This window comes from Pelophylax lessonae (genome assembly GCF_965119305.1).
Source record: "Pelophylax lessonae genome assembly, chromosome: 7".
Taxonomy (NCBI): Eukaryota; Metazoa; Chordata; class Amphibia; order Anura; family Ranidae; genus Pelophylax; species Pelophylax lessonae.
The window spans coordinates 239585577-239599167 of NC_138774.1; the positions used below are offsets into that span (position 1 = coordinate 239585577).

At 41.5% G+C, this 13591-nt stretch overlaps 1 protein-coding gene across 1 annotated transcript in view; it reads right to left on the minus strand.

Moving 5' to 3' along the window:
• Window positions 1-272: 272 nt before the first annotated feature.
• AVPR2 (arginine vasopressin receptor 2) overlaps window positions 273-13591 on the minus strand; it is a 60366-nt gene continuing 47047 nt past the window's right edge. The window contains exon 3 of the mRNA XM_082262941.1: window positions 273-1303. Coding sequence (XP_082119067.1) covers window positions 1101-1303 — 203 coding nt within the window. The 3' untranslated portion in view covers window positions 273-1100. The remainder of the gene's footprint in view (window positions 1304-13591) is intronic.

Genomic DNA, 13591 nt, shown 5'->3' on the forward strand with positions numbered 1-13591 from the left:
AAATTATTGATTTTTTATATGAATTTTTTTTTTACCAACATTTAAAATTCTCTTGGACTCTCATCTGGTTTTGGTTTGGAGCTCCTTTCTGCGTTTGTATGGTTTGAGCTTTCGTCAGAGCCCATTGAGTGAAGCCTTGTCTTTTGGGAGTCGCTTCGCCAGAGCTTTTGAGCATATTTAAATTGTCATGTGGGAGCCGCTTCGCCAGACCTTTTGAACTTATTTAAAGTTTGCCTACATCTGATTACATGTACAATTCTGAAACCTCTTTAAGTATGTTGTTCTTGGTTCAGAAGAAAGCTTTTTTATCGCCTTTGTTTACAAGTTAATGCTTCCTCTAAACTAAAAGGTACATTTTATATTATTCAGTGAGTGGATGACTGCATAAACATAATCTTACTACAAATATAAATCAATTATACATTCATATTCTCTTTTATATTACATAAATATTTAAGCAGATTTCGTTTTTTACATTATAAGCAAGTCTAAAAAGTAGTAGACTGTTCAATGAGCCTACTCAACTCCTTTCCTGAACACAGGACTTAGGAACGCATGGTTATGGAAAATAAAAAACGGATAAAGAGTTTCAATCTGGCCTTTGAAAATAGAGTAATAACATTCTTGAGATGTCATTTAAGCATTTTGATATGTCCAACATCTCTTAACATGATGATAAGCATCCAATAGACCATTTTTCACAATAAATGTTGCTTGATAATTTTGTCATCGGTCCATCAATGTCCCATATGAGATAAGTGTTGTTGGCAACAAGTATAGTTCATTATCAAGCACAGTGATAGGTACCTACAGCATTTCACAACAAATGCATCGCTTTTGCTTTCCTTGACATCTTAAGGTGCAGTTTGATTGAAGAGTCTTAAAAGAAAGAAGCTTGTTCTTAGTGGCTTATTCCTAATTTACTGTATCTTAGATATTTTAGTGACACAGTGAAATCATTGATAAGTAGATCTGACTTTGTCACCTTTGTTTTCCCATTTATTGCCACAGATCTTCTTCTGCTTGTCCTTTTTTATTTGGGACCTCAGACTGGTGGCACTGAAGTGCCTCCATCCCCTTGTATGTCTATCCTTTTGCGCTCAGTACAGGGACTCTTTGGGTATTGAAGTGGAACCAGTAAAACAGGAGTCTTCAGGCAAAGAGTTTTTGCGTTGTCTTTTTTTACAGACACAGCACAGGATGGCTTGGACGTCTTTGGAAACACTGCTGCTGAAGATGGTGTAGATCCATGGGTTGGTACAACTGTTCAGGCTAGCTAGGATCATCAAAATCCTGATTGAAACTGAAAACAAGAATAGAATTGAATATTATATTATATTGTATATTAGTAATACAATAGTATGATTCAAAATTACAAAATTATCAATACGAAATGAAGAGACATGTAGGTGCTTTTTTATAGCTGCAAAGGGTGGGCCAACTCAATATTGAACCCTACAGATTAAGACTGGAATGCCATTAAAGTTCATGTGCGTGTAAAGGCAGGCGTCCCAATACTTTTGGTAATATAGTGTATGTGGGAGAGACCGCTGGTGATACAAATAGGCTGGGGTTGCATTTCTCTGACGGGAACACAAATATGCAGGGGGCTCTGAGGGGGTTACAAATATGCGGGGGTCTCTCAGGGGGACACAAATATGCAGTTGAGCTCTGATGGCGACACAAATGTGTGGCAGGGGGTCTGATAAAGACATAAATGTGCATGAAGGGCCCTGATGGGGGAGCAAATGTGCAGCGGGGGTTCTGATGGGGACAAAAATAGGTGGGAGGAGACCTGAGGGGGACAATAACTTGCAGGGGAGCTTCTGATAGGGGATGGGGATACAAATATGTGTCTCTGAGGGGGAGACAAATGAGCGTGGGGGCTCTGATAGGGACATAAATGTGCAGAGGGGTAACAGATTGGGACACAAATATGCATAGTGAGTCTGAGGGGGAGACAAATGAGGAGGGGGCTCTGATAGGGATACAAATGTGGAGAGGGGGGGCTGATTGGGACACAAATGTGCAAGGAGCTTTAATGGGGACACCAATTTGTGGGGAGACTTTGATGGGGACACAAATGTGTGGGGGCTCCGATGGGGACACAAACATAATGGGAGGCTCTGATGGGGACCAAATGTACAAGAGAGGGTTCTGACAGGAACACAGATGTAAGGCCCCATGCACACTGGAAGTGTAGCCCTGTGTATAAGGCTCAGGCATTTAGTATACATGTGCGCCATCCTGCCCTGCTGCCGCCAGCCTGTCGATTCTATTATTTTCCATTGCTGTGGATTCATTTTTAATTAAGTGATTTTTTTTCGGCCTCAGAATATTTGTAAAATATACAATGTGGCCCACAAAAAGCAAAAAGTTCAGAGACCCCTTATTTAAATCATACAAAAAAAAAAAATAAAAAAAAGGTTTTGGCTTTAGATACACTTTAATCTCATAAGCACAGTAAAAAAAAAAAAACACTAAACATTGCTTTTTATTTGTACATTTATCAAATATATATGTGAGGATATTTAACCACTTGCCGTCTGCTTACGTTGACACTACTACGGCAAAGTGGTCTGTTATCGTCTGACCACGTAGACCTACGTCGCCAGACACTCCCCTTTCTCGGCGGCAGGCTAGTGTGGAGATCCGCCTGCTTGTGTAAACACAAGCGGGCGGATCTCCTAAGTGACAGGCAGGGTCAGATTGCAGGGTTCAGCATAGCTGAACCTGCGATCTGTCCCGGTGTCACATAGTCACCTCCCCCCACACACGTCAGTAAGCACCAGGCATACATTAACCCCTCCCTCTCCAATAAAATTAACCCCTTCCCTGCCAGTGTCATTTTTACAGTAACAGTGCATATATATAGCACTGATTACTGTAGTAATGTCACTGGTACCCCCAAAAGTGTCAAAAATGTCAGTCAAGGGTCCGATCTGTCCGCCGCAATGTCACAGTCCCGCAAAAAAAATCGCAGATCGCCGCCATTACTCGTTAAAAAAAAAAACACCAAAAATGACAGAAATCTTTCCCTTAGTTAGTAAACGCAATAACTTTTGCGCAAACCAATCAAAATACGCTTATTGTGATTTTTTTACCAAACATAGGTAGCAGAAAACAAATTGGCCAAAAATTTTAAAGAATTTTGATTTTTACATTTTTTTTGGGGTGAATTTCGTATAAAAAAATGTGAAAAATATTGTTATTTTTTCAAAATTTACGCTCTTTTTTTGTTTATAGCGCAAAAAGTAAAAATCGCACAGGTGATCAAATACCACCAAAAGAAAGCTCTGTTTGTGGGGAAAAAAAGGACGTAAACTTCGTTTGGGTATGGCGTTGCACGACCGCGCAAATTGTCAGTTAAAGTTGCACAGCGCCGAATCGCAAAAAGTGGCCCAGACGAAAGACGGCAAAATCCTCCGGTGGTAAAGTGGTTAAAGACTCTTCTCAGTTGGACACATTATTGGCTTTGGTAGGGTTTCTACTCTGAACATGATGTTTCTCCCAAATAGCTCTTGCGTGTTGGCTGCTGTTTCAAACACACTTGTTATATATTTACACGCTGACAGTAATTGATGAATGTGACACAGTACTCATACAGCTAACCTGTCAAAACAAAAGTAGATCAGGGGTATTTTCAATCGTGCACCATTGAGTAGCCTTCCCTGCCCTCAGTGTAATGTATATGACCAGCTAAAGCCCATGCAAAGGATGTGCACCAGCAGCATATATAGATATAAATAGATATAATGTATATAGATAGTAAAGGACTTCATGTGTCCTCTGTACAGGCTCTTGGAATTTTAAGGGTCAGTCAAGAGGTGTATGTGGGTTATTCTAAGAAGTCAAGAGTGAGTGTGCTGATGAAGCAAGTAATAGCTTCTTGTAAGCTCTAAGACACCTAGAAAAATGTCTAAGAGGAGTAGGGGGGAGGATGTGTAAACTGAATATTGACCAAAATAAAGGGACTTTTGTATTTAAAGAGGTTGTAAACCCTCAAAACTTTTTTTTTTTTTTTTGCTGCAACCTGAAAGAGAAACCCATAATGAGCTAGTATGCATCGCATACTAGCTCATTATGAAATACTTACCTAAGAACGACCCCCCGCCGTGCCGCCCGCTCACCTGTATGACGGGCGACATGTCCAGTCGCCCGTCTTCCGGGATCGCGGCATCCGGCCATCTGATTGGCCGGAGCTGCGGTGACGTCACTCCCGCGCATGCGTGCGGGAGCCGACGGTCACGGCACGGGGCTCTGAAGAAACGGCACCAGTGGCCGTTCCTTCAGAGCGCATGCGCCAGTGACGTCACTGGCTGCATGTAAGGTAAATATCTCCTAAACGGTACATGTTTAGGAGATATTTACAGTACCTATAGGTAAGCCTTAATATAGGTTTACCTATAGGTAAAAGTGTCAGAGGAGGGTTTACTTCCTCTTTAAGTTATCTTATATATATATATATAATATCTCTCAATTTCCACTCCAGGCAGTCTTAGCCATTTGATGAAATGCATTCTAACCCCCCCCCCCCCCCCCTTCTGTCCAGGCTATTTTTCCATTTTCGGCACGGTCATACTTTGAGGGACAATTACTAATTTTTCGGAGATAGAGCATTCTTTTGGATATTATTATTATACAGGATTTATATAGCGCCAACAGTTTTTGCAGCGCTTAACAAAATGAAGGTAGACAGTACAGTTACAATACAATTTGGTACAAAAGAAATCAGAGGGCCTTGCTCGTTAGAGCTTACAATCTAGGAGGGAGGGTCAATTGATACAAAAGGTAAAAGCTGTGGGGGATGACATAAATTATGGAGAAAGTGAAACAGTGTATTAGTTAGAAGCCGGATAGGCTTGTTTAAAGAGAAGGGTTTTCAGGGATCGTCTAAAGATGGATAGATTAGGGGACAGTCGGACAGATTGGGGTAGAGAGTTCCAAAGGATTGAAGAAGCTCTAAAGAAATCCAGGAGGTGTACATGGGAGGAGGTAGGAAGGAAGCTAGAGAGCAGGAGGCATTGGAAGGATGGAAGAGAGCGACTTGGTTGATATTTTAGGATCAGGTTATTGATGTAGCTGGGGGCAGAGTTGTGGATGGCGTTGTAAACTATTGTTAGTACTTTGAATTTTATTAGTTGGGTGAGTGGATGCCAGTGGAGGGATTGGCAGAGAGGGGTGGAGGACACTGAACAGTTGGTAAGGTGGATGAGTCTTACAGCAGCATTCATTTTGGACTGAAGTGGGGATTGTATATGTAAAGGTAATCCAATGGAGAGGGAATTACAGTAGTCAAGGCGAGAGATAAGCGAGAGATAACCAGGGAGTGAATTAGAAGCTTGGTGGTGTCGTTGGTTAAAAAGGGGCGTATTTTAGGAATGTTGCGGAGGTTAAGGCGGCATGATTTGGACAGGGATTGGATGTGGGTCTGAAAGGACAGTTCAGAGTCCAGGGTTACCCCTAGCACCCTGACATGTGTGGAAGGACTAATAGTTGTGCCATTGATCTTAACAGAGAATTCAGGGGAAGGGGCACGTGGCGGAGGAAATATTATGAGCTAGGTTTTAGATAGATTCAGTTTAAGGAAGTGGTGTGACACCCAGGCTGATATTTCTGTTAGTAAATCAGTGATGCGGGAGGAGACTGATGGGGTAAGCTGAGGGGTAAAGAGATAGATTTGGGTTTTATCAGCATATAAATGGTAGTGGAGCTGACCCAGGGAAGAGGTGTAGATCGAGAATAGTAGAGGTCCAAGGACAGAACCTTGTGGGACCTTGTGGGACCCCAACAGTAAGAGAAGTTGCAGAGGAGTAAGTGGAGTTGTAAGTGACGCGGAAGGTGTGTGAGAAAGGTAAGATTCGAATCAATGGAGAGCACAGTCATGGAGACCAAGCAAATTTCGTTTTTTGAGGAGGGGGGTGGTCAACTGTATCAAAGGCAGCGAAGAGGTCCAAGAATAAGAGGACTGAATAGTGACTGTTGGTTTTAGCTGTTAGTAATTTGTGAGTTTTAGAAGAAAAGTTTCTGTGGAGTGCTGCCGGCGAAATCCAAACTGAAGGGGATTAAGAAGGTTATTATCAATGAGCTTGTAGACTACACGTTCAAGGAGTTTGGAAGCAAAAGGGACTAAGGAGATGGGTCTTAGGTTGTTAAGATTGGTGGGGTCTATTGAGGCCTTCTTTGGTATGGGAATGATTAGTGCATGTTTTAGAAGGTTGGGGAAGATGCCAGTGGAGAGGGAGAGGTTGAAGATATAAGTTAAAAAAGTGTAGGATAGAGCCAGAGAGTGACCATAGTATTTGAGAAGGAACAGGGTCAAGGGGGTAGGAAGTTAGTTAGGCGTTAGAAAAAAGTTTAGTTATTTCCTCTATAGTAGTTTTGGTTGTATTTAATCACCCTTGAATTTTATATTTTATACTATATAAAGGAAAAAAAGACAGAATATTTTGAAAAAATGTATTTTTCTTAGTTTCTGTTTGAGGTGATTGTAGTGCACTTAGTTTTTGTTATAACATTGCAACCAAATGCTATTTTGTCCTAAATGTAGGCCAATATGTATTCTGCTACATCTTTCCTGAGGCCCTAAAATACCAGGACAGTAAAACACCTCCAAAATAATCCCTTTTTGGAAAGTAGACAGTCTAAAGTATTTAGTAAGAGTGGGGTTAGTTTTTTAAGTTGTTATTTTTTGCCACTTTTTTGGGAAAATGATGAAAAAAATAAAGTGTGTTATTTTCAAAAAGTTGTCATTTTAACAATTTAACACTTCTTCTACTCCTCAGTAGTACGCCTGAGTCCGGAGACACCACACCTGTGAGACATTGTTGCTGTCTAGATGCATAAGGGGGCCCAACATCCAAGGAGCACCTTTAGACTTTCAAGGGGCATAAATTGCACTTCTCATTTCCTGGCTACATGTCACTATTTTGGAGATCCTGGAACACATACTACACACCCACCACCAAAGTGACCATTTTTTGGAGAGTAAACACCCCAAGGTATTTTTTGAGAGGCATGATGAATCTTGTAAAGGTTTCATTTTTGGAAAATGCAGAAAGAAAATAAAAATGTTACACAAAGTTGACAAATGAATAAGATATTTTTTCACATGCAGCATGGGCATACGTAGAATTACACCCCAAAACTCATTCTGCTACTCCTGTTAAGTACAGGGATACCACACACACGTGAGACTTTTTCAACATCTTGTTTATAACAAAAATGAACCAACATTGTATCAAAAACAGTGTACTATAATGGTTATCTCTGTATGAGTGGTCAGGAAATATAGCTTAATGTAGCATCACCAATAGCAGTCCCCAGTCCTATAAGCCAAGCAAGCCTAGCTCACTGGTACATGGCTCCCCCCAGGAATGCCAGCTTTACTGGCCAGGAGATACAGGAGGCTAAATAAAAGAGCTCCACTCCTGTGGTTCCAGGAGTGCAGTTACCCCTAGGGGATGTATGAGACTGGTGTCTCACAGGAACTTACTCAGTGGGACATGCAGATATGCCAGTTTAGGCAGCAGGCAGAAAAGTATCAGTCCAGGCAGCAGTGTGACCAATATACAGGCCAGGCTCAGTACAAGTGGCAGGCAGAAGCAACACTGCACTGGTGCGGTGGTAATCAGGAACACTATTGCTGGCTGCACTGGCTTTAATGTTGAAGCCTGGTGAAGTTGTTGCCGATATAGAACAATAAACAGGACTGTACTCAAGAATCATTTGTGGTACTTCTCTTCATTTAACGACCAAGAAAAAAATATGGTAACCTGACCTTATGCTGCTTCAAGGAATGTTCTACTATAACCACTTGCCGACCGCCGCAAGTACATATACTGCGGCGGTCAGCCCCTCACAAGCAAAGGGACATACCAGTACGTCACTAGCCTGTGAGGCTCTGGGGAGCGAGCGTGCACCGCCGGAGGCGCGCTCCCGCTCCTGCTCGGTCAAGGACCCCCCCGCACGTGTGCCCGGCGGACCCGATCATCCGTTAGAGTAGGAGAAAGGCAGGCGGCTGATGTAAACAAGCCGCCTGTCATTCTCCCCTGTGTAAGAATAGTGATCATATGGTTCTACAATGTAGGACCGTTGATCACTGTTCTTACACCTCAAGCCACAGCCAATCACAGTTAGAAACACGCCGCTAGGGACACACACAACCCCTCCCTCTCAAAAAAGTTAACCCCTTCACTGCCAGTGTCATCTTACAGTAACAGTGAATATATATAGCACTGATTACTATAGTAATGTCCCTGGTAACCCCAAAAGTGTCAAAAATGTCAGTCAAGGGTCCGATCCAGTGTTAACTTTGGCAGCAAATTTCAATTTAGTTTTAGTCTTAGTCTTAGGACTAAAATGGCATTTTAGTTTTAGTCCTATTTTAGTCTTCTGCAAGTGTTTTAGTTTTAGTCGTATTTAGTCGACTAAAACTGCAGTATATTTTAGTCGACTAAAACGCCCTACATTTTAGTCGACTAAAACTCCTTTTAGTCATCTATAATCAAATGGGTGTAGTTCAATTGTAATTTGTAATGCATTATTTAAGCATTTCTCAAAAATGACAAAAATCTTTCCCTTAGTTATTAAACGCAATAACTTTTGCGCAAACCAATCAAAATACGCTTTTTGCAATTTTTTTTACCAAAAATATGTAGCACAAAACAAATTGGCCTAAAATGTTAAAAAATTTAGATTTTTACATTTTTTTGGGGAATTTCATATAAAAAAATGTGAAAAATATTGTTATTTTTGCAAAATTGTCGCTATTTTTTTGTTTATAGCGCATGATCAAAAAAATCGCACAGGTGATCAAATACCACCAAAAGAAAACTCTATTTGTGGGAAAAAAAGGACGTCAAATTTGTTTAGGTACAGCGTCGCACAACCGCGCAATTGTCCGTTAAAGTCACGCAGTGCCAAATCGCAAAATAGGCTCTAGTCAGGAAGGGGGGAAAATCTTCCGGAGCTTAAGTGGTTAAAACAATATTCTCCGGTTTGCCTCATGATAAGAAGCATCCAAAGACACATCTCAGTTTTATCTCAGTCTGCTGGTCTCTGATTCATTACAGCATATAATGGGCATATGAAGAATTAACAAAGAAAATATGATCATCCTATGTTAATGCTTTTGTTTTTTTGAGACTTTTGACCATGAATGGGATTTTACAGAAACATTTATGATCTTTAGTAGCTTATTAGTGAACACCAGATATTCTTCTTAAAGAGAATTTCTGTTGGAGATCTTCCCAGTTCAAAAAAAAACTTATCGCACTAATGTTTTTTTCCAGCAATGCCCTGGCAACAGACATCATCTCTCAATCCCACACTACAACAGATATTATCAATCCCTCTGTAAACATTCTTATGATCTGGACCATGACCATGAAGTCCTGCAATAACCCTTTGGAAATTTACAAACTGACTGATTAAATGAATGGCTATTGGGCTGATTACTGTACTAGATGTAAAGTGACCTTACACTGTTCACATTTTAGCCAGTTCCTGAAGTGGCCAAAATCCACTCAGTGGATGACCCTGTGGGCCCTTTCCTGCTTAAAGCGGAGTTCCAGCCTTTTAACTCACCTGTCCCACGGTCCAGCGATGCGGCCCCCCGAAGCCTCGATCCTCTTCCCTCTGATCTCGGCGGCGCCGGCATCACTGGTGTGGGCACCCGGCTGTGACAGTTTGTGGCTTCACAGCCGGGTACGCCCTGCGCATGCGCGAGTTGTGCTGCGCGTCTTGATTGGCCGGCGATGTCCCAGAAGATTGCAGGGAGGGAGGGTGAGAGGAGAACTTCCGTTCAGGGCGCCGCGGCGCTCCGAGCGGAAGTGGGAGCGGGTACCTGTCAAAACTAGGTACCCGCTCCCCCCCCCCCAAAAAAATGACATGCCAAATGTGGCATGTCAGCGGGTTATTAGTACCTAAAACTGAAGTTCCACTTTTGGGTGGAACACTGCTTTAATGTACTTTAATTTAAAAAAAATCAAAGGAGCATGGTGGAAAATTGTTGGCCGAACAGTGACTGCATCCAATTACATGCAGGGTATTCTGACAGTTGCCGGTGGCAGCTCTCACAGCACATTAGTCCAGCAGGGGAATCCATCCATCTGCGCTGAATACCATAGATGGAGGAATCTGTTCCGTTTTTTGGGGTTTGACCTGCAGGCCAAGCTTTAGCATAACATTGTTGACTGAGCTGGTAAATTTTAGTTTAACAGAACATAATGAGCAGTGATTGTGGGCTAGTATTTGAATGCATCTGAAGCCAAATCAAAAGGAATCGGCTCCTCCCGTCAGTGTACTAAGCTGGACTGAGTACAGTGCGAGCAGGGTCGGCTCCTCGCGCCTTATGCATCTCCTGGGGAGTCCCTTGGTTTGGCGCCCCCTTCTCCTGGCGCCCTCAGGCGGCTGTCTTGGCTGCCTTATGGCTGGCGCCGGCCCTGATCACTTGCTAAAGCTGGTCATACGTAAAAACATCTCATCAGTACATTCAATAATGCTAACAGAGACTTAATGAAGTGGCTTGAATGGAACTTCCCAAGCAAAAACATATTTACTGAAAGAAATTTGTTTATTCAAGAATAATTTCCATTAAAAAAATTTCCATTCGATTTTGGATCGAATGGAATTTCACCAACAAAAACACATTTACTGTAAGAAATTTGCTTATTCAAGAAAAGTTTCCATTCTGCTCCTTCAAATTTTCACATTACTACATTCAAAAGCAATCACCATAGTATAAATAACAATATAAAAAGGCAAGTGGGGAACATAAGAACCCTAAACTTCAGAAGGGCAGACTTCCCAAAATTGTACTCATTGATGGAAAGGGTAAACTGGGACCAAACCCTGGGATCACTGACCACAGAGGAAAAATGGGAATGCTTTAGAACAATATTAAGCAAAGGCATCTTGCAGTGCATTCCTATGGGGAATAAATTTAGGAGAGACAAAGCCAAACCTGGCTGGCTAAACCGTAGCGTTAAAAAACTTATTAGGGGAAAAAAATTGGCCTTCAAGAAATATAAATCAGAGGGCACAGTATCGGCCTTCCAGCAATACAAGGAGGAAAATAAGAAGTGTAAACAAGAAATCAAGATGGCTAAAATCAACTTTGAGAGACAAATAGCGGAGGATAGTAAAAAAAACCCAAAGAAATTCTTTAAATATATCAACAGCAAAAAAACTAGGGCAGAGCATATTGCACACATAATTAACGATGATGGGAGGATGGTTACAGAGGACACTGAAAAAGCAACCGTGCTGAATTCTTTTTTCTCGTCAGTCTTTACGCAGGAAAAGGAAGGGTACACTGACCATGACTGTATGGTTAGTAGTAATACACAGGACTTGCCACTATGGCTAACAGAGGGGGAAATCAGGGAAAGACTGGATAAACTTAACACAAACAAATCACCAGGCCCGGATGGCGTACATCCGAGAGTGCTCAAGGAACTCAGTATGGTTATATCTAGACCACTGTTCCTGATCTTTGCTGACAGTATTAGGACAGGAGATGTACCAGGGGATTGGAGGAAGGCTAACGTGATTCCGATATTCAAAAAGGGCCAGAGACATATCCCGGGAAATTATAGGCCTGTCAGTCTGACATCAATAATATGTAAACTTTTGGAGGGGATGATAAGGGACTATATCGTAGAGTATGCTAAAGACAACAACATCATCAGTAGTAACCAGCACGGGTTTACAAATGGGCGTTCTTGTCAAACCAATCTCTTAGCATTCTACGAGGAAGTGAGCTGTGAGCAAGATAGGGGGAGACCAGTGGATGTGGTGTACTTGGATTTCGCTAAGGCGTTTGATACAGTTCCCCACAAGCGCTTAATTTATAAAATAAGGTCTGCAGGTATCGACAGCAGGGTTTGCTCTTGGATACGGAATTGGCTAAAAGGCCGTGTCCAAAGGGTAGTAATAAACAGCGCATACTCAGACTGGTCTGAGGTAGTAAGCGGGGTGCCCCAGGGCTCAGTCCTGGGACCAACCTTGTTCAATTTATTCATAAACAGCATTGAGGAAGGGATCAGTAGTTCGTTATCAGTTTTTGCAGATGACACAAAATTGGCCAGGGCAATAACTGCACAGCATGAAGCAGATATCCTACAGAATGACCTGGACAAAATTACGGAGTGGGCAACGACATGGCAAATGAGGTTTAATGTGGAGAAGTGTAAGGTTTTGCACTTGGGGACCAAAAACATAAAAACACAATACACGTTAGGAGGGGAACCCTTGGGGGAATCAAAAATGGAGAAAGATCTGGGAGTCTTAGTTGATGATAGATTAGGCAACAGCATGCAATGCCAAGCGGCAGCTTCCAAAGCCAACAGAATATTAGCATGCATAAAGAAAGGGATGTATTCCAGAGATAAGACTATAATCCTTCCACTTTATAAAACTCTGGTCCGACCGCATCTGGAGTATTCTGTCCAGTTCTGGTCGCCAGTCCTCAGGAGGGATGTGTTGGAGCTGGAGAAAGTCCAGAGAAGGGCAACTAAACTGATTAGGGGGTTGGAGGACCTTACCTATGAAGAGCAGCTGCAATCGCTCGATTTATTTTCCCTGGAGAAAAGACGTCTGAGAGGGGACATGATAGCAATTTATAAATATCTTAATGGGGATCTCAGCTTAGAAGAAAAGCTGTTCATTCGAAGGAATTGCATGAGGACTCGAGGACATACAATGCGATTAGAGGAGAAGCGTTTTAACCTCAGGCAACGTGGGGGGTTCTTTACTGTTAGGGCTACAAGATTGTGGAATTGTCTACCACAAGAGGTGGTTTCTGCGGGTAGTATGGTGACTTTCAAAAGACTCTTAGACTTACATCTCAAGGATCAGGAGATTGAGGGCTATGTATGTAACTATGTAACTATGTAACCATTTCTTCCCCCCAAGACTAGAAAATTGAACGGATGCTCTAAAAATGAAAATTTTCTAACATTCCACTAATGTATGCCCACTTTTAGTGTTTGGCATTTTTATTGAGTTTTAGAGGTTTAACCATTGTATGAAAACATTCCTGGGTGTGGAGTGTTATTCTGCTATAGCACTGCTTAATACAACTTCCCTCCTATATAAAATGCACCCTTTTAGCCCAAGTAAATAAATATAATAAATGTCCAGCAGAGCCACTTCAAAGGATTATAAAGTGGAGTGCTGGAGAGTTAGAACCCTTGTGCAGGAGAGTATAATAATCTGATGCGACCTTCATGCAGGCCTTTTTTTAGCATATTAGCACTTTGTTTTTAAAAATACAGTGAAAATAATTTGTATACATTTTTAAAATACCCTGAACATAGTTTTATAATAAGCAGAAAAATCATCAAAAATGTAAAAAAAAAAAAAAAAAAGTGCAGTTTTTGTTTATGGTGCAATATTTAGTAACAGCATCTATGGATCCTTGATGGTACCAAAAAGGAATTTACATAGTTAGTGAGGTTGAAAAAAGACACCAGTCCATCCAGTTCAACCTATAAATATAAATATTTTATTTCAATTGGTTTTAGTAAATTATTTTCTCATTTCATCCTAAGCATCCTAAGATACAGTATCTCATAAAAGTCAGTAC